Source organism: Trichosurus vulpecula, chromosome 9, assembly GCF_011100635.1.
Source record: "Trichosurus vulpecula isolate mTriVul1 chromosome 9, mTriVul1.pri, whole genome shotgun sequence".
NCBI lineage: Eukaryota > Metazoa > Chordata > Mammalia > Diprotodontia > Phalangeridae > Trichosurus > Trichosurus vulpecula.
In genome coordinates, this window is record NC_050581.1 from 11,843,570 (window position 1) to 11,865,326 (window position 21,757).

At 35.8% G+C, this 21,757-nt stretch overlaps 1 protein-coding gene across 1 annotated transcript in view; it reads left to right on the forward strand.

Moving 5' to 3' along the window:
* VPS13A (vacuolar protein sorting 13 homolog A) overlaps positions 1 to 21,757 on the forward strand; it is a 349,059-nt gene that overhangs the window by 260,907 nt on the left and 66,395 nt on the right. The window contains exons 53-57 of the mRNA XM_036739209.1: positions 15,416 to 15,545; positions 17,758 to 17,993; positions 19,771 to 19,924; positions 20,421 to 20,567; positions 21,165 to 21,246. Coding sequence (XP_036595104.1) covers positions 15,416 to 15,545; positions 17,758 to 17,993; positions 19,771 to 19,924; positions 20,421 to 20,567; positions 21,165 to 21,246 — 749 coding nt within the window. The remainder of the gene's footprint in view (positions 1 to 15,415; positions 15,546 to 17,757; positions 17,994 to 19,770; positions 19,925 to 20,420; positions 20,568 to 21,164; positions 21,247 to 21,757) is intronic.

The window sequence follows — 21,757 nt, forward strand, 5'->3', positions numbered from 1 at the left end:
GTCACCGTATACAATGTTCTCTTGGTTTTGCTCATTTTGCTCTTCATTATTTCATGCAAGTCTTTCCCTGTTTATCTAAAAACAGCAAGCTCATCATTTCTTATAGCACAGTAGAAGTCCATCACAATCATATACCACAACTTATTTAGCCATTCCTCATTTGACGGGTATCCCTGCAGTTTCCAGTTCTTTGCCACCTCAAAGAGAGCTTCTATACATATTTTAGAACATATAGGTTCTTTTCCTTGTCCCCTAATCATCTTGGATACAGACCTAATAGTGATATTACTGATCAAAGAGTATAGACAATTTAATAACTCTTAGGACATAATTCCATATTGCTCTCCAAAGAGGTTGGATTAGTTCACACTTCCAACAACAGTGAATTAGTGTCTCAATTTTTCCATGTCTCTCCAACATTTTCCCCCCGTCTATGATTTTAGCCAATCTGATAGGTATAAAATGATATCTTATGGTTGTTTTAATTTGTGTTTCTCTAATCAGTGATTATTTAGAGCATTTTTCATATGACCATAAATTGTTTTTATTTCTTCATTGGAAAACTGCCTCTTCATATCCTTTGACCATTTATCAGTTGGGGAATGTCTCATATATATTTGAGATATGAGAGCTTTATCTGAGAAATTGCTTATAAAATCCTCTCTCCCCCAATTTTCTGCTTTACTTCTGATTTTGACTACATTGATTTTATATGCACAAAACCTTTTTAATTTAATGTAGTCAAAATTATCCTTTTTTACACCTCACAATGTTTGCTATCTCTTGTTTATTCATAAATTGTTCACCTATCCATAAGTCCAATAGGTAATATATTTCATGTTTTTCTGATTTTCTTGTCATACCTCCCTTTATATCTAGGTCATATGTCCATTTTGACCGTGTCTTGGTAAATGATGCAAGATATTGGTCATGCCCGATTCTGCCCAACTGCTTTCCAGCTTTCCCAAAAATTTTTACCAAATAATGAGTTCTTACCTCTAAAACTTAAGTATTTACACTTGTCAAACACAAGGTTACTATATTTATTTGATGCTATAAATTGTATGTCTACTCTGTTCCATTGATCTACCTTTCTATTTCTTAGGCTGTACCAAATAAGATTGGGTACTGCTAAACCTCTTTACTTTATATTTTTTCATTAGTTCCTTTGATATTGTTTGACCTTTTGTTCTTCCAAATGAATTTTGTCATATTTTTCCTAACTCAGTAAAGTAATTTTTTGGTAATTTAATTGGGATGGCATTGACTAAATAGATTAGTTTAGGTAATATTGTCATTTTTATCATGTTGGTCCTGTCTACCCATGAACTGTTAATATTTCTACAGTTATTTAAATCTGATTTTATTTGTATAAAAAGTCTTTTATGATTTTCTTCATACGGTTCTTGGGTTTGTGTTGGCAGGCCTACTCCCAGGTATTTATGTTGTCTACAGTTATTTTAAATGGGGTTTATCTTACTATCTCTTCTTGAAGGGGTTTATTGGTGATTTATAGGAATGCTGATGATTGATGTGGGTTTACTTTATATCCTGCTGCTTTACTAAAATTATTGTTTCAACAAATTTTTTAGTTGAATCCTTAGGATGTTTCAAGTATATCATCATATTGCTGCAAAAAGAGATAGTTTTATTACCTCTTTGCGTTTTCTGATTCCTTTGATTTCTTTTTCTTCTCTTATTGTTACTGCTAGGATTCCAATATAATATTGCATAATATTGGTGACAAAGGGCATCCTTATTTCACCCCTATTCTTACCAGGAAGCCTTCTAGCTTATCTCCACTACAAATAATGCTTGCTAATGGCTTTAGGCAAGTGCTTCTTATCAATTCGAGGAAAAACCCATTTATTCCTTTATTTTCAAGTGTGTTTTTTTTAATAGGAATGAGTGTTGTACTTTATTAGAAGCTTTTTACTTTATCTATTGATCTAATCATAAGATTTTTTAAAACTCTTATTATTAATACAATTAATTATGTAAAGAGTTTTCCTTATGTTAAACCATCTCCGCATTCTTGGTATAACTCTCACTTGGACACAATGTATTACTCTTTGTAATACATTGATGGAATCTCTTAGCTAGTATTTTATTTAGGATTTTTGCATTCATGTTCATTAATGAAGTTGGTCTATAATTTTCTTTATTAGTTTTTACTCTTCCTGGTTTAGGTATCAGTACTATATTTGTTTAATAAAAGGAATTTGCTAGGACCCCTTCTTTGTCTATTACTCCAAGTAATTTATTTAACATTGGAGTTAGTTGATCTTTAAATGTTTGGTAAAATTCACTTGTAAATCCATCTGTAAATTCCTTGATGCTTTTTTCTTAAGAAGCTCATTCATATCTTGTCAATTTCTTTTTCTAAAATAGGTTTATTTAGATATTCCATTTCCTCTTCTCTTAGTTTAGGCCATTTATATTTTTGTAAACATTCTTCCATTTCACTTGTTTAACTTTTGGCATATAATTGGGCAAAATAAGTCATAATAATTGCTTTGATTTCAACTTCATTTGTGGTATATTCACCCTTTTCATTTTTAATACTAGTGATTTGATTTGCTTCTTTTTTTATATCATATTAACCAATGGTTTATCTATTGGGCTTTTTCCCATAAAACCAACTCCTAGTTTTGTTGATTAATTCAGTGGTTTTCTTACGCTTGGTTTTATTAATCTCACCTTTTTTTTTTAAGGATTTCCAATTTAATGTTTAACTGGGGATTTTTAGCTTGTTCTTTTTCAGTTTTTTTTTTAAATTGTATACCCAGTTCATTGGTCTGCTCTTTCTCTAATTTATTGATATAAACATATAGAAATAATAAATTTTCCTCTGATTACTATTTTTGCTGTATATCCCATAGGTTTTGATGTGTTGTCTCATTATTTTCATTCTCTTTAATGACTTTATTGTTTCTATGATTGGTTCATTAACCCACTCATTCTTTAAAATTATGTTGTTTAGTCTCCAGTTAGTTTTATTCAGTGTTTCCATGGTTCCTTAAATAAAATTTTTATTGCATTTTGATCTGAAAAGGATGTATTTAATGTTTCTACTTTTCTGAATTCTATCTACAAAATTTTTATGCCCTAATACATGAGCAGTCTTTGTAAGGGTACCAGGTACTGCTGAGAAAAGGTATGTGCATTTCTATTCTGATTCAGTTCTCTCCATATATCTGTTGTATCTAGCTTATCTAAAATTCTATTCACTTCCTTGACTTTTACTTATTTATTTTTTGGTGGGATTTATCTAATTCTGAGAGGGGAAGATTAAAGTCCCCTACCATTATAGTACTACTATTTATTTTTACCTATAATTCATTTAACTTTTCCTTTAAAAATTTAGATGCTGTAATATTTGGTGCATATAGATTTAGTATTAACGTTGCTTAACTGTTTATCTCTTTTGATAAAATTTTTTTTAGCTTTAATTTTGAGACTATGATTGCTATCCCTGCTTTTTTTTTGCATCAGCTGAAGCCTAATAAATTCTATTCCAGCCCTTTATTTTTAACTCTGTGTGTATCTCTCATTTTTAAATGTTTCTTGTAAACAGCATATTGTTGGATTCTGATTTTTTATTCATTCTGCTATCCATTTTCATTTTATGAGTGAATTCATTCCAGTCATATTCGAAGTTATGATTACTATTTGTATGTTTTCCTCCTTCCTATTTTTCCTTTTATCCTTCTCAGCCTCTCTTTTTTTGTTATTATTATTATTTTTTATTTTTAGTTTACAACATTCGGTTCCACATAATTTTGAGTTCCATATTTTCCTCCCTCCCTCCCCCCCCAAGACAACATGGAATCCCATATAGTTTTCACGTATAACTTCGCATTGAATTAATTTACACACTAGTCAAGTTATGGCGAAGAACTGTGATCAATGAAATGAATCATGCGAAAGAAGAAACAGGACCAAAAAAAAAAAACAAACAAAACCAACCCAAAAACAAAAACAAAAGAGAAAAAAAGAAAAAAAAGTGGGGGGGGAAGGCTAGTGTGAAGTATACCTCAATCTGCATTCATACTTCATAGTTCTTTCTCTGGATGTAGATGGCATTCTCCATCGTGAGTCCTTTGGAGTTGTCTTTGTACCTTGTGTTGCTGAGAAGAGCAAAGTCTGTCAGGGTTGGTCCTCACAGAATCCGTATATCTGTGGTTGTGTATAATGTTCTCCTGGCTCTGCTCCACTCATGCAGGATTATGTCGTGTAGGTTTTTCCAGGTTTTTATGAAGTCCGTATCATCCCCGTTTCTTATAGCACAATTATATTCCATTACCTTCATATACCACAGCTTGTTCAGCCATTCCCCAATTGATGGGCATCCCTTTGATTTCCAATTCTTAGCTTCCACAAAAAGAGCCGCTATAAATATTTTTGTACATATGGGTCCTTTTCCTGCTTGTGTGATTTCTTTGGGATACAACCCTAGAAGTGGTATTCTCATCCTCTCTTTTTAGCTAATTCTTCCTCACACATCTGATTTATTTCTAAACACTACCTGCCCTAATCTGTACCCTTTTTAAGAATCCCTCCCTTATTCTGTCCCCAGCCCTCTTATTTATCAATTTAGAAAATATTCATACATTTCTCGTCGTGTATGTCATTTTCTCTTTAATCCAGTTAAGATGAGAATAAGATTCTAGCATTACTAGCCTTCCACCCTCACCTGCTTCGTCTGTGTCACTTCTTGCTTTCATGCCTCATTTGAATGACATAATTGCTCCTTTTTACCTCTCCCTACTCAGTTTTACTTTTTAGAATCAACCCATCATGTTCAGCTCAGCCCAGGCCTTTCTTTCAAACCAGGTAATGACAACAGTCTTAAGAGTACCGATAACATTTGCACGTACAAGAAGTAAACATGGGGGCAGAGCCAAGACACTGGAATAAAAGTAGGGACTTCCTTAAGCTCTCCTCCAGACTTCTCCAAATACCTATAAAAATGCCTAGACAAATTCTAGAGCAGCAGAACCCACAAAATGGCAGAGTGAAACAAATTTCCAGGCCAAGCTGGAAGGTCGACAGGAAAGGTCTGTTGCACCAGTCTGAGAGAAGAGTGTAGTCCAGTGTGGGTTGCGCCAGCACAGATGGGGCAGAGCAGGTCTCAGGGGACTGAATCACTGGCAGCTGTAGCTGTTTCCAGACTTTTCAACCCACAAAAGCCTAAGATAACTTAAGAGGTCTGTGGGACCTGGGTGAGAGAGAAGCAAGGGCTGACCCTAGCTCTAGGGCGGCAGTAGTGGCAGCAGTGGCGGTGACTGCTTCTGGAGGGGAATTCAGTGTCTGATCCGAGGTAGATTGCAGGGATCTCTCTGGTGGTGCTGAGGGAGGATTCTCTTGCTTTGCCCTTGTTTGTATCTGGGTCACAGTCCTGGCGTGGTGGAGCTTGTGGTGGCGGTGGAGAAGTAATCCTCTTCACATTTACAAGGCAGAAAAGAGTGGTTGTGATCACTCGCAGACCAGAGCACAGGCCTGGAGAGGAGTAAACACCTCTCTTTTCATCATACAACCTTGGGAGAATTCAGAATTTACAGGTCCCTAGAAATATCTCTGCAAACAGCTGCACAGGGGGTGGAGCCAAGATGGTGACTGGAGAACAGGGACTTACTTAAGCTCTCCTCCAAATACTTGTAAAAAATGGCTCTGAACAAATTCTAGAGCTGCAGAACCCACAAAATAAGAGAGGGAAACAAGTCTTCAGCCTAAGAAGGCCTGGATGGTAACTGGGAAGGGTCTATCACACTGTGCTGGGAGTGGAGCACAGCCCAGCGTGGGTCGTGCTAGGATCGACCAGACTGGGAGTACGGTGGAGCAGGTCTTAGGGCCCTGAATCACTGAGCTGTGGCAATTACCAGACTTCTCCAAAGACCATGGAGCAGGTCAGTGGGAAAAGTGCTGGATCTGGGCGAGAGAAGCACATGGTCCGGCCTCAGACCCAGGGGCAGCAGAGGTGGTGCAGTGGCAGCAGCAGGAAGCTCCTGCAGCTGCTCCCAAAGCTCCAGCTGTGGCTGCTTCCGGTCCCAGGCCCACCTAGTGGGAGGAATCAAGCATCAGATCAGAGCCGGAGTGCAGGGATTGCTTTGCTGGTGCATAGACAGGGTTCTATTGCTTTGCCCTGCTTGGATCTGGGTCGTGGTCCTGGTTGGTGGTTCTTGGGGGAGGAGGAGTTCTGGTGTGGCAGAACTTGGGGTCACTGTGGAGTAGAAGTAGTTCTGAAAACAGCATCGCAAGGCCCCTAAAGCTTGGGACAAAGTACGCTCTACTCTAAATGCAGTCATAGCCTGACAAAAAGCTCAAGGGTCAAGTAGTTGGCTGGGAACATGAGCAGGCAGCATAAAAGGACTCAGGCTCAGACTCTAGATAGATTCCTTTTCTGGTGACAAAGGTCAAAACATACAGCCAGAAGAAGTCAACAAAGTCAAAGAGCCTACATAAAAAGCTCCCAAGAAAAATATGAATTGGTCTCAGGCCATGGAAGAGCTCAAAAAGGATTTGGGAAAGCAAGTAAGAGAAGTAGAGGAAAAACTGGGAAGAGAAATGAGAGTGATGTAAGAAAATCATGAAAAATAAGTCAATAACATGCTAAAGGAGAGCCAAAAGCATACTGAAGAAAATAACACTGTAAAAAAATAAGACTCAACCCATCCTCCACAACTTTTCCAAAACATTTTATGTTTACAGTAACTACCAAAAATCCCACCCTGAAACCAGAATTCCTCTCCCTCTCCTCTTCCCCCAGTCTTAGATCTCCTGCTATTACAACGTTATTCAAGAGCTTTAATCTAGGTAATAAATATCACTTAGCCCATGTAACAGAAATCTCTGTGGTGCTAAAAGCTTCCAAAGAAGGCTTGCCCAGTTCTGACTTCTGCCTCTTATTGGCCTCCCATTACTGATGGAGGCACCTTGGAGCATAGATACTGCTGTTGTGAAGCATATTGGCTTCAAGAAATAACTGGAAAGGGAGGTGGCTCACACCTGTTGGACAGCTAAGAGTTTTTTAGCTTTCCTTTCCCCTCCCATTTTTATTGCTGCCCTTTCCCTTTGACCCAAATCTGCCCTAGTTTCCCTCTGCTTGAATTAACCTTTAAACCCTTCTTATCAGGATCCATACACTTGGAGAATTAAGTAAAATGCAATTTAAAAAATGAGTATATCCTCTCCTTCCCTTTCTCAGCAACAGAGTAAAATGTTAAAATGACTGCACTTTAATATCTGCATCATTGTGAAGTTTTTAATCGTACCCCTTTTTACCACCTCCCACCAGACCTCTTCAATGTGGTTGTGCAATATGTTTATTGTTTATGACTGTTTATGACAAGTCTGTATGGGGCAGTCAGTCCTGGGAGATGAGTATTTTGAGCTGTGGTCATAAGTTTCTCTGTGTTGCTAGCCAAGTTCAGACTTCAACTTTGAAAAGATCACCTTCCATTGTAATCACATAGGCCTTTATGCAGCCTGGTTTCTCTGTCATAATAAAATTTTTGTAGATTGGAGAGAAAAATAAGACTAACCCAAATGGTAAAAGAGCTCCAAAAAGCCAATGAGAAGAATGCCTTGAAAGGCAGAATTAGCCAAAAGGAAAAGGAGGTCCAAAAGACCACTGAAGAAAATACTACCTTAAAAATGAGATTGGAGCAAGTGGAAGCTAGTGACTTGATGAGAAACCAAGGTATTATGAAACAGAACCAAAGGAATGAAAAAATGGAAGACAGTGTGAACTATCTCATTGGAAAAACCACTGACCTGGAGAATAGATCCAAGAGAGATAATTTAAAAATTATTGGACTACCTGAAAGCCATGATCAAAAAAAGAGCCTAGATATCATCTTTCAAGAAATTATGAAGGAAAACTGCCCTGATATTCTAGAACCAGAGAGTAAAATAGAAATGGAAAGAATCTACTGATCACTTCCTGAAAGAAATCCCCAAAGGAAAACTCCTAGGAATATTGTCGCCAAATTCTGAGTTTCCAGGTCAAGGAGAAAATAATGCAAGTAACCAGAAAGAAACAGTTTGAATATTGTGGAGGCACTATCAAAATAACACAAGATCTAGCAGCTTCTACATTAAGGGATCAAAGGACTTGGAATATAATATTCTGGAGGTCAAAGGAGCTAGGATTAAAGACAAGAACCACCTCACCAGCAAAACTGAGTATAATTATCAGGGGAAAAAATGGGCATTGAATGAAATAGAGGACTTCCAAGCATTCTTGATGAAAAGACCAGAGCTGAATAGAAAATTTGACTTTCAAATACAAGAATCAAGAGAAGCATGAAAAGGTAAACAGGAAAGATAAGTCATAAGGGCCTTATTAAAGTTGAACTGTTTACATTTTTACATGGAGAGATGGAATTTGTAACTCATGAGACCTTTCTCAAGTGTTAGGGTAGTTGGAGGGAATATACATGTACGTATACATACACACATACACACACTATATGACAGGGGGCACAAGGTGAGTTGACTATGAAGGGACGATATTTAAAAAATAAAATTAAGGGGTGAGAGAGGATTGTACTGGGAGGAGAAAGAGAGAGGTAGGATAGGGTAAATTATCTCACATAAAAGAGGCAAGAAAAAGCTTTCACAGTGGAGGGGAAGAAGGGAGAGTTAAGAGGGAATGAGTGAACTGCACTCTCATCACATTTGTTTTAAGGAGGGAATAACATACACATTCAGTTGGCTATGGAAATTTATCTTACCCTACAGGAAAGTAGTGGTGAAGGGGATAAGAGAGGGGAGGATGATGAAAGGGCAAATGGGAGGTGGGAGTAATCAGAAGAACACTTTTGAGGAGGGACAGGGTCAAAAGAGAGAATAGAATAAATGGTGGGGGGGGGTGGGGATAGGATGGAGGGAAATATAGTTAGCCTTTCACAGTATGACTAGAAGGAAGTGTTTTGCATAGCTACACATACAGCGAATTGCTTGCCTGCTCAATGAGTATGGGTGGGGAGGGAGGAAGGGAGAGAATGTGGAAGTCAGTGTTTTAAAAACATGTTAAAAATTATTTTTACATGCAGCTGGGAAATAAGATATACAGGCAGTGCAGTATAGAAATCTATCTTGTCCTACAGGAAAATAGAAGGGAAATGGATAAGAGAAAGGTGGGGTGGTGATTGAAGGGAGGGCAGATTGGGATGGGAGAAGGGGTAATCAGAATGTGTGCTGTCATGGAGTGAGGGGAGGGGAGAGATGGGGAGAAAATTTGAAACTCAATCTTGTGGAAGTGAATGGTGAAAACTAAAAATAAATACTTGATCATTTACCTAAAAAAAAAAAAAAAGTGAACAGTCTGATCCTGTTGAGCCCCTTGTAATTGGTCTTTAATGTTTACCTTATATTTCTCCTGGATCCTATATGTCGAATTTTCCACTGAATTCTGGTCTTTTTATCACAAGTCTTATATACAAGTCTTTTAGTCCATTAAATCTACTTTTCTTTTTCATTCAGGTTCATACTCAGCTTTGCTGGTTCGGTTATTTTTTGTCTCAACTCCAGCTCTCGCTCTTCAAAATATGGTGTTCCAAAGCCTGTGTGTGGTCTTTTAATGTAGAAGAAGCTAGATCTTACGTTATTCTGATTGTAACTCCGTAGCATTTAAATTTTTTTTTCTCGTTGCTTGTCATAGTTTCTCCTTAACATGGGAGCTTTGAAACTTGGGTGTGATATTCCTTTTAGTTTTCATCTTGGGATCTCTTTAAGGTAGTGATGGGTGGATTTTTTCCATTTCTACTTTACCCTCTCATTCTGGAACTTCAAGGCAGTTTTCCTTAATAATTTCTTGCAATACTGTATCAAAGATTTTTTTCTGGTCATAACTTTCAGTTATTGTTCAGCCCAATAGTTCTTATCTTGTCTCTCCACTATCTGTTCAAGTCACTTTTTTTTTCTAATGACATATTTCTTATTCTCTTCTGTTTTTTCATTCTTTTGGTTTTGTTTTATTATTTATTGGTTCTTAATATCATTAGCTTCCCCTTGCCCCATTCTAGTTTTCAAGGAGTTATTTTCATCCTTAAGTTTTTGCATTTCTTTTTCTAATTGATTGACTTTTCTTCATAACTTTCTTGATTTTGTCATATGTCTCTTATTTTTCCACTAATTTTACCTCAGTCCCTCTTATTCAATTTTTGAAGTCTGTTTTAAGGTCTTCCAAGGAATCTTTTTGGGCTTATGACCATTTAACATTTCTCTTTGTGTCGAAGTAGTTTTTTAAACTTTGTTATCTTCTTCTGAATAGGAACCTAGATTTTTTCTTTTCCCACAGTAGCTATCTGTGATTGGATGCTTTCTCCTTTACATACTCATTTTTTTTTCTTTTATTTTATTTTTACCAGCTTGTTATTGTTATCAAGTTCTAGTCCTGTCTGGGGTCCATCCTCAGGCACTCCTCCCCACCCCAAGCCGCAGCTAGCTGTATCCCCTCCACCCTTCTGCCACCAGCCAGAGTGTCTTGCAAAGGCTCTCCCAGGGCTGCAAACTTCTATTCTCCCCTCTGCCCTGGAACTAAAACCAGGGCCTCCACTCTCCTGCAAGTACGCACAGCCAGCAGGTTCCCCACCCCTCTGCTGCTTTTCTTATGAGGTGTATGCTCAGTCTTCCCCTCCCATTGCAGCAGTTCTACACCCTGTATGCTCAGCACAGCTGGGCCTGACAGTACAGAAAGGATCCTTTAGTCTTCTCTGTTCAGCTGTCCCACTCTCACACTGTCCTTGAGGTGATCCAGCTGCCCCCAATGCTTATTTTTTGATTCAGCAGAGCCTTCTTTGAGATGTTTGCACTTCAGGGGAAGCCAAACCTCTATACCTGGAGGTCCAGTCTTTCCTGAGGTCCCCTCAAGTTCTCTTAGGCAGACAACTGCTTTATCCAGACTTTTGCTCTGAGTTCCCTTTGAGGTGTTCTGTCTTGTTTGGGGGGGTGGAATTTGGAGACCCTGGTATTTTCTGACCTACTCTGCCATTTTCCCTTTCGTAAAATTTTTCAGAGAAGGATGGTAGAAATTGCGCGGTGGAAGGAAAAGCCAATTTAAAGAAATCTTGGTGAACGTCCCATCTAAGCAGTCATCCCAGAGATATAAATAAGGGTGAAAATGGGAAGAGAACAAAAAATTTGAAAAGTTGGGGGGGGGGGTTTTGGTATCAGACTCTTTCCACCATAAAGGACAGAGATAACATTTTGACTCTAACATCACAATTCAAGATATGCTCACAGAAGAGGTGATAATGGCATGAAGAAAACAAGGATGAGAAAACCAGCTGTATTGGAGCAAGTGTACACAGAGCCAGTCCCTGCTAGGTGACGTAATCATAAAAGCAATGAAGGATCAATTCTCTAGGTATCTGAAGAAGGGTAATAGACCAAAGGCATAGAAAAATTCTTAGCAGATCAAATGAGATAGCCTCCAAGAGAAGAATGTGGTTAGCTGTGTAAAGTGCTACAGAGAAGCCAAGCCCTGAGAAGAAGCTGGCTAGATCTGCCAGTTGAGAAGTCATTGATTACTTAGGAGAGAATAGTTTATTTTTTTTCTTTTTTCTTTTTTAAATTTATTTTTTATTTTTAGTTTACAACACTCAGTTACACAAATGTTTGAGTTCCAAATTTTTTCCCCCTCCCTCTCCTGCTCCCTCCCCTTCCAAGACAACCTGTAATCCAATACAGGTTCTACATATATCTTTACATTAAACTTATTTTTACAATAGTCAAATTGTAAAGAAGAATTATAACCAATGAAATGAGCCATGAGGAAGAAGAAACAAAATCAAAAAAGAAAAAAAAAAGAGCAGATTGTTTGCCTCAAACTGCATTTAGACTCCATACGTAGTTCTTTCTCTGGATGTGGATAGCTTTTTCCATTATGAGTCTTTTGGAGCTGTCTTAGATCCTTGCATTGCTGAGAAGAGCCAAGTCTATCAAAGTTAGTGATTAGAGATACCATGTGTCTGTAATCATGTATAATGTTCTCCTGGTTCTGCTCCCCTCACTGAACATCAGATCATGTAAGTCTTTCCAGGTTATTATGAAGTCTGTCTGCTCATTTCTTATAGCACAATAGTATTCCATTGTATTCATATACCACAACTTTTTTAGCCATTCCCTAATTGATGGGCATCCCCTTGATTTCCAAGATAATAGTTTCTTTTGAATGATGAAGTTGAAAAACAGTTTGCAGAGGGTATAGAACACTAAAAGAAACAGTCATTATGTTTAGATGCTTTTTTCAAAGAGATTAAGAAGGAGAGAAGAGATAAAGGAAGATAGCTATCAAAGATTGGACAGATGAAGGGTTTTTGTTTTATTTCATTCTTATGATAGAGTATACTTAGACATGTTTGTAGGTATTAGGGAAGGAGTCCATAAGCAGGAGGAGGCTGAAGATTGGAGAGAGAGTGGGGATTATATGAAGGTAATCTTCTAGGGAAGATAGATAGGGATTGGATCAAGGGTAAATGATGTTGGCTTGCCTTGAGAAGGAGAAGTGCTACCTCTTAGTCAGAAACTGGAGACAAGAAGATAATGGGTAATGTGGTCATGGTAATGTGAGATGAGAGGAAAAGAAGGAATTTGTGGCAAATGTTTTAATTTTATAGGTGAATTATGAGGAGAGATCCTTAGCTAAGACCATGGAAATGGAATTGCTTTAGAAGACTAGAGGAGAAAAGAGAAAGTTTGGAATAATCACTTTGGTAACACAGAGAAGTGATCAGAGAGAAGTCAACAAAAGTTTATTGTCTCTTATGTGCTAGACACTGCTCAGCCCTGAGGATGTAAAGATTAAAGAAAAAAAAAACAGTCAAACCCTGCTCTTAAGGAGGTCACAATCTGATGGGGGGAGACAACTTGCAAATAGCTGTGTTGTACAAACAAGATATATAGGTTAAATTGGAGATAATCTCAGAGGAAAAGGACTAAAATTAATCAAGACTGAGAAAGATTTCTGACAGAAGGTAGGACTTTGGCTGACACCAATAGGAAGCCAGAAGACAGTATTGAAGATGGAGAAAATTCTAGACATGGGGGATAGTCACCAGTGAAAATGCATCAAGTTGGGAAAAGAGTGTATTTTGCAAGGAGGCCACTGTCACTTGTTCATGAGAATGTGGAGGGGAGAGTAAGGTGTAAGAAAACTGGGAAGGTATGAAGGGCTTTATTTTTTCCCCACTTAATAGAATTTTATTTTTTCCAATTACATGTAAAGAAAGATTTTGAGTTTCAAATATTTCTCCCTCTCTTCCCTCCTCCCTAAGACATAGATACAGGTTATAATGTACAGTCATGTCAGACATATTTCCACTTAAGTCATGTTGTGAAAGAAGAATCAGAACAAAAGGAAAAATCATGAGAAAGAAAAAAACAAAAAAAATAAGTGAAAATAGTGTGATTCAATCTGCATTCAGACTCCATAGTTCTTTCTCTGGATGTGGATAGCATTTTCCATCATGAGTGTTTTGGAATTGTCTTTGATCATTGTATTGCTGAGAAGAGCTAAGTCTGTCATAGTTGATCATCACACAATGTTGCTGTTACTGTGTTCTCCTGGTTCTGCTCACTTCACTCAGCATCAGTTCATGCAAGTCTTTTCAGGTTTTTCTGAAATCCTCCTGCTCATAATTTCTTATAGCACAATAGATTCCATTATGTTCATATACCACAACTTGTTTAGCCATTCTTCAATTGATGGGCATCCCCTCAATCTCCAGTTCTTTGCTATGAAGGGCTTTAAAAATCAAACATAGCATTTTATATTTGATCTTGGAAGTAGTAGAGAGCCACCAGACTTAGTTGAATGAGAGCATTGTTTTTTAAATTAATATTAATATTGTGGCCAGCTATTAAGCCTACCTCTGTTTTTCTTGCATTTCTGACTAGTCAGAATTTTAGTGTCCTTTATTTATATTTGTTGGTTGTTAGTTGTACTACTTTGCACATTTATCTCTTTTTGTAGGACCATCTTTCCTTTTTATCAGAGTCACTTTGAAATATTTTCTGGTCCTCCAGAAAAGTTCAGCATAATTTGCAAATTTCATGATCATTTACTTGTCTTATTTGTTTGTAATTATAGAATTTGGCTGTGGTTCTCTCTTTCATCTGTCCCATCAATCCTGACACCAAGCCAAAGGAGGGAAGAAACAGAATGCAATGTGTAGAGTCCTGGATTTGGAGTCAGAAAATCTGGCTTTAAAGCTTGGCTTTTTCACTCCCTTTGTGATGTTGGGTAAATTGAGGCTCAGAGTATTAATCTGTAAAATGATGACCCCTAAAGGTAGCTAGGTGCACCTGTATGTTCCTCCTCGCTGGACTTGGGAGTCAGACCTGAGTTCGAATTGAATTTAGACACTTAACTAGCTGTGTGACCTTGAGAGATCACGGAGCCGTTTGCCTTTTGTCCTCAACTATACAATGGTGTGAGCATCACATGAGATAATGTTTTTGAAGTGCTTAGCACAGTACTATGAGAAATGAATAGTCCTCTCCTATATTTAATAGCTTATTATTGTATTAGGACCAAGTTTTTTCCCTTTTCCTACTTTCTCATCCAGAAACCAACCAGGACGGGAAACCTCTCTTATAGATTTGCCCACACCAAAATATAATCAGACAGTAAAAGGAATTCCAAGTTTAGGCTAATGGGTGTATTCCTGCTCATTGTGTTTGTCCTTAGCATAGATGAGGGGTGGGGGAGGAGTTAATTCTCCCTGTTATCAAGACAGGTCTCTTTAACCAAGATTTTAGTGATCTATGTCACTTACCCCAAGACCTTCATTTCAATACACCCCACACCTCTCATTGTGTTGAACAATCTGAGCTGATTGCGACTCATTGGGAATACCTCTTCTTCGAATGCCAAGTAAATGTGACCCCACCCCCATTAGGGATCTTTGGTCTAAGAGAAATGGCCAAATGACCATCCTTTTACTGGCCTTGTTGACAAAATGATGATCATTACGTTTTCTGTCACATAGTAGGTGCTTAATAATCTTCCCCTCTGTAGTACCTAAATTCCTGATATTAAGATTGCATTTCTTTGAGTGACCGTGTCTTCTCATTTCGCTGCCTCTGCTGCCTAAGTGTTATTAAGTAAAGTTTTCATAAAATTAAAAATTATGCTGTGCAGGTAAGTAAGTATCACTGATGATTGATTCTGTTCCTTCATTAGTGTTCAGAATGCTGGTATTTGGAAAGTGTGCTCCAGTGCTTAAAGCATTTCCTTTGCCATCTTGCTTGCAGTAAACATTACAAACATTTTCCCTGCTGTGAGGATAACCTTATATCTCAGTATGATTTATCTTACAGTGTAAACTAATGAGTTGGTGGTGCTGACTTGCATTTTAATTATTTAAATTCTTATGTAAGCTACTATTTTTATTGTGTATTTTAGTTGTCTCACTGAAATGGAAGACATGCTCCCACCTGGTAAAGCAGTTTTGTATACTTGGACTGATCCCATAGGCTCTAGAAAACTCACCTGGAAATGTGGAAAAAGCCGCGGTGAAGTAACACAGAAAGATGTATGTATTTTGATTGGAGTTTACGGTTGTAACTGATTGAGATATCCTCTTTGGCTCCCCTCTTCTAAGGGTACAGTTGTCTAGAACAGTGTCATTGTTGAAGGTAGCATAGAATACTTGAAAACATAGAATAGTAAAAATTTTGAAGTAAATCAAAACTTAAACTCAGATGATTTTATTTTCTTCACTGCCTTATTTTTTTTGTCTTAATTTACAGAATAGAGCAAACTGTTCTTGGAAAAGTACATTTTAAAAGTACATAGAAAGTTATCTATCTTATTGGATAGATTTTCTGCGACCTAGGAGAAATTATCTGAAGAAGAAATACTTGAATATGCCCTGAGTTTTGTTCTTAAGGTGGTCGTGGAGCTGATCTTTTGTAATAGACAACCAAGACTGTACTTCAGTTTCTGAAATTAATGTTATCATATTTAATTATTTTTTTAAAAAAATTTGATTTGAGGGTTATCAATGGCATGATCTTATCATTTCTTTTTGTGGTGATAAGGAGAACAAATGAGTGTAGGTACTCTTTTGCCGTACCTCATGGTTGATTGAAAAAAATTTAAGAACCAGTAGAATAGGATAAGAAAGCAAATGACCTGTTCACACCAGACCCACTTAGTTCCTCCTTTTAATTGCAAATTCTCATAAATGTTACACCAAAAGAAAATAGGAAAAATAGAAAATAGGAAAGACAGAAAAATATTAAGCTTCATCCAGGCCTGCTGACTTACATTTTTAAAAAATTGCATTTCCTTTAGTTCTATTTTCATTTCTTTCTGAATAGAGGTATGGGAGAATGTACTTTTTCCAGGACATTTGCATATTGAAGTTTCTTCTAATATAGTGATAGTCTTCTCTTGATTACCTGGAGAAAATAATTTAAAATCACATCTGTCTGAGAGAATTCATATTTTAGCCTATGGTATTAGCATATTATCGCTTTTAATCCAAAAGTAAACATTATCAGACAGAAATAGCTAGTAAAATTATGATTTATGTAAAAATACAATAAAATATTGTTGTTAGACATTCCAATGTCCGCTCTATTAACCGTGAACTTCTGCTTAAAGTGGACTATGATAACCTATAGAAAGCATGGTTCTTGACTTCATTCTTTTATTACCTTTCTGTGTGGTCACAGGCAAAACATATAGCCTATCAGGAACTTTGTTTTATGAATGATATAGGGACTAGATGATCTTCAAAATAACTCCTAATTTTAACAGTTAATATTTAAACTAATTTCTTTATTCAGTATTACATATATTGCAACTTTCCCATTACCATAGCAGAGTATTCTTTGGTGATAGAGAAAAATAGTTTAGCATATTAAATTCCTCAATAAAATTCAGTTTAACTGGTAAGTATTTGTTTTGTGTTTGCAAGAATTTTTTTGCCATTCTAAAGCTACAGTAATACCATACACTTTAAAGATCATGGTATGAGGTTGTCGGTGTTATCCAACTTCCAGTTGAAAGTCAAGTCAACAAGCATTTATTGGTCTGTTCTGAAGAGCGTTGCCTGTAGTATGATAGTCACCACTCCAGCTATAGTGAGGCAGTCCAAATGATGCCTCACTTCTTTTGAGTAAACCAAAACTAGGTCTCTGTGCACCTAAGGTCCCAGTGGCAGGCTAATAATTTTGTGGCACTGATTTCGGCTCCAAAAGTTTTATAAGGTACATAGGTGGTATGGTGGATAGAGTGCTGGACTTCGAGTTGGGAAGACCCAAGTACAATTTCTTTCTCAGATGCTTAATATCCATGTGATGCTGGGCAAATCTCTATATAGATCCTCATCTTGTTTTCTTGTGTATAATCTGGGCATAATAAGAGTACTTATTTCTTAGGGTTGTTGAGAAGATCAAATGAAATCATGTATGTCAAGAACATTGAAAACCTTATAGTTCCATATAAATAATAATTAGGCTACAGCACCTCATAAGTTCATAATTTTAATTTCTTACAATTGGGTACACTTATAGTTGCTTACAGAAAAAAAGAGTAACATCAGTACATATAAGTGATAGTCCATAAAAGTAGAACATTAATTTGTTGTCTCATACCTGTGTAGTAATTTGTAAAATATAGAATTTATGAACTATTTTTCTTGCTATCCTGTCCAGCTAGTCACTTCCCAAGTAATGTGAATGAATAGTAAAGCTTTTCTAAGCTGATTTTTCTCTTTGTTTTTTACTTTGTTATAGGACATGATGACACCAATAAATTTGGGTGGGAAAAAGACCATTTATTTAGTTTCATTCTTTGAAGGCTTGCAACGCATTATTTTATTCACTGAAGATCCCAAAGTATTTAAAGTGACATATGAAAGTGAAAAAGCAGAGTTGGCAGAGCAAGAAATTGTGCTGTCATTGCAAGATGTTGGAATTTCATTGGTTAATAATTATACAAAACAAGAAGTAGCCTATATTGGCATCACAAGGTTAGACATGGTATATTTGTGTGTGTGTGTGTGTGTGTGTGTGTGTGTATGTATATAAGCGTTACATTGTAGTTGAATAAGTGAATAGTCAGTATTTGTATAAATGTGGATTTTTGTTTAAATTTTAAAGGATTTTAGTTTGTTTAGTTTATATTTATTCATAATGATAATTGGATAATTTTAGCCTGAAAATATTTTGGAAAATTTCATATAATTTTTGAGATGCTAAGATTGGGTTATAACAAAGTTGACAGAATGATTTCTATGATAACAGTCCCCAATTCTCATAGTTATTTTAAACAAATTTAATATATATGTTATAACAATTATAATAATGATATTATTGTATATTATAATATTTTGCATAAGTCTATTTTATTTATATCCATTCCTTAATATAGAACAGCTAGATGGCACAGTGGCATAGAGTGCCAGGGCTGGAGTCAGGAAGACTTTATCTTCGTGAGTTCAAATCTTGCCTCAGACACTTACCAGCTGTGTGACCCTGGGCAAATCACTTAACCCCATTTACTTCAGTTTTCTCATCTGTAAAAAATGATGTGGGGAATGAAATAACCTAAACCACTCCAGTATCTTTGCCAAAATGTCACAAAGAGTTGGACACGAGTTAACAGCAATAAAAAATATATAATATTTAAAAAGATAAATGTGTTTAACCATTAGAAATGATTGTCAAACTAAATCTTTGTACAGTGGACACTTTAGTAATCAGTAATTGCTCATTTCTAAGATTATTGAGTTTAGCAATTGTACTGATCCCTTAATTTTCGTTTCTGTAACTTTCCCGTCTCCATTTTCATTAAAAATTAAAGTGGAAGCTTCAATAGACTTTTTTGTGCATTGGTGCCTTGTTTAAGTTAGGTGCTTCTTGTATTCTGTTTTACATAATATTTTGCTAAACCCAGATAGATTTTTTTCACTTATGCATTTAATTGAGTTAAATTATTTGCATTGACGGTTCATTTTAACGATAATAAAAAATAGCTTTAACTTTTCACTGTAATATTTGACCTAAGATATGCTCTTGATATAACAGTAAAAGGAATCTATAGTCCTTCAGATGGAATTTTTTGTATTGTTTATCAAAAATTCTTTTTTTTCCCTGCCATCACATTGGTGTGCAAATTATCTTTACTTAAAGATAATGAACTATCTAGCAAATTGCAAGGCTCTTATAAAACTCTAGTTCATATCCAGTGCAAGTTTTTTCATAATCTTTAACTCTATGTTAACAGTTTAAAATATTTTTAAAAATTCAGTTATATTTAATTTTCAGTTCTGAAGTTTCTCCTTATTCCTCCCTCCCCCACCAGTTGAGAAGAAAAAAAAAAAGACCCAAACGTTAAAGTATATATTACCTCATCTATTTCTGAAATGAGCAAGGGAGGGAAGGGAAGGGAGATGGGGAGAGAGAGAAAGAAAAGAAAAAAAATTTGCTTCATTTTACACTCTTTGATTCCATCATATACTGATACTTATTAAATCAGTGTGAAAATTTGTTGAGAGCAAACCTAAGGAAAGAAGAAGGGAAAGAAGGACCATTTTAGAAGGAATATGATTATTTACGCTAGGGTATTTAGATCTGTTGGTTAAAATAAAAGAGACCACTATTTGTTTTGTGTCAGCTTGTGATAGGAGCTTATTATTAAGCATTTTTACTGAAAGTTATGTACTTTTGTCATGAAATAGCAATATACTGTATCTGAAAGTTGATTTTAATTTTGTCATCACTGCTGTGGTCTTACTTTCCTACTAGCTCGGATGTAGTTTGGGAGACAAAACCAAAGAAGAAAGCAAGATGGAGACCATTGAGTGTCAAACAAACTGAAAAATTAGAGAGAGAATTTAAAGAATACATTGAGATTTCGCCTTCAGAAGATAAGATTATAGAGTTGGAATCTAATGTTTCGGTACTATTTTAAAATATTGAATTAAACTAGGTTTTTTAAATCATATATTGAGTTAAAGCATTTTATGGACTGAGAGGTCATCTAAATCAATGATAAATAGGTAAAATAATTTTAAAATTTGGGTATTGTTATCAAAATGTCCAGTTTATATATTGAAATAAATATTTCCATTGATTTTTAATTTAATCAATTTTTTCTTCCCTGAATACCTGCTCATTAGATCTTAGTAATTTTCAGATTGAGTAAATAGAAGTTACAAACTTTATAAGTAGAATGTATAAAAATCAGTTTGAATTTTGTAGTGTTGGTACTAATAGTAACTTGGAGAGTGATGCTATGTTTAAAATTATGTATATAATGTAACATACAAACCCAACTCAGATGTTTATTCTATTTATGTATTAGCTATTTTATATTTTGTTATTGTTGTGTATAAATATTACTGTTGTGGTATAGCTTTTGAGTAAAAAATAAAAAAGACTTTTATGTGTTTCAGGTTTATTTAACACCTAGTGGTAGTAACATGAAAATTCTACAACCACATGTAATACCTGTACGAAGAAATTACCTGCCAGCAGTAAAATTAGAATATAGCACATCTACACATCAGACATCTTTCAGAGTCCAAATTTATAGGATACAGGTAAATGTTCATGAAGAATACCAACCTCTCCCCTTCCTCTGCCAAATATCAGGTACAAAGAAATAGGAATAACTAGAAATATTGCCCATTATTAATTTTAGGATAACCGTGGGAATACCTCAAGCTTTTTATAATTCACCTTAATATCCCATAAACACATCTTACCAATCTTTCTTATATATAATAAAATTAACTCTGATTGGTTTGTTTGAACACTAACCTGTACCTTCTTACTCTTTGGTAGAGTTATTAGTTATTAATACAAGTTAGATGAAAGATGTGGGTTGAGAAGGAAAAAAAGAGGAAAATCTTTAAGTGATACATATTTTTCTTAGAGAGAGAGAATCACCTTCATAGGAGGAAATTCTAGAGTAAGAAGACAAAATAATTTGACTCATCTTATTTCTGTCTCTGAGTTACAGTGTGATTTTGGTTAAATAATTTATTGAACTTCTCTGTGCTCTATATTCTTAGCTAAAAAAAGGGAGGTTACACTAAAGATTTTCGAGGTCTTTTCCATCTATAAAAGTCTGAGATTTTAGGTAACTTGTATAGCTGACACAGCACAGTGTTAACCTATCTTTTCTTTTTCATTAGATACAAAATCAAATTCAAGGAGCTATATTTCCCTTTGTATTTTATCCCATTAAACCTCCCAAGTCAGTCACCATGGATTCAGGTTTGTTGCTTTTGCTTCAGAGCTTTTCATTAAAATCTGTTGTCTTTTAAAATGAAGAGATAAGCTAAAAATAAAATTTTGTTACAAACTGATGCTGTAATAAAATTATTTTCAAAAATTGAGTTTCTATATAATCATTAGAAAATTTGTGTTAAAAACTAATATTCAATGCAGTGGAATTGTGGCAATACAAAAGAAAAAAATGAGCTATAAATACATTACTAATCAGGCCACATAATACCTATTTGTTGGTTCTGCATATATCTGTTTGTGTATGCATATGTACTATATAGTTAGTAGAAATGTTTTATGAACTTGACTTGGGAACTACCTATATGTATGAATAGGAAATGGAAGGCATCTGGAGAATGTATGTCTCCCAGCTCTGCTCCCCACAGTGGCAAGTGCAGGGAAGCTGTCCTTTGTATATCTGGAGATTAATTCATTCAACAGATATTTAGCAAGCATCAGTTATACGACAGTACTCGGTGTTACAGGGGATAAAAACAAG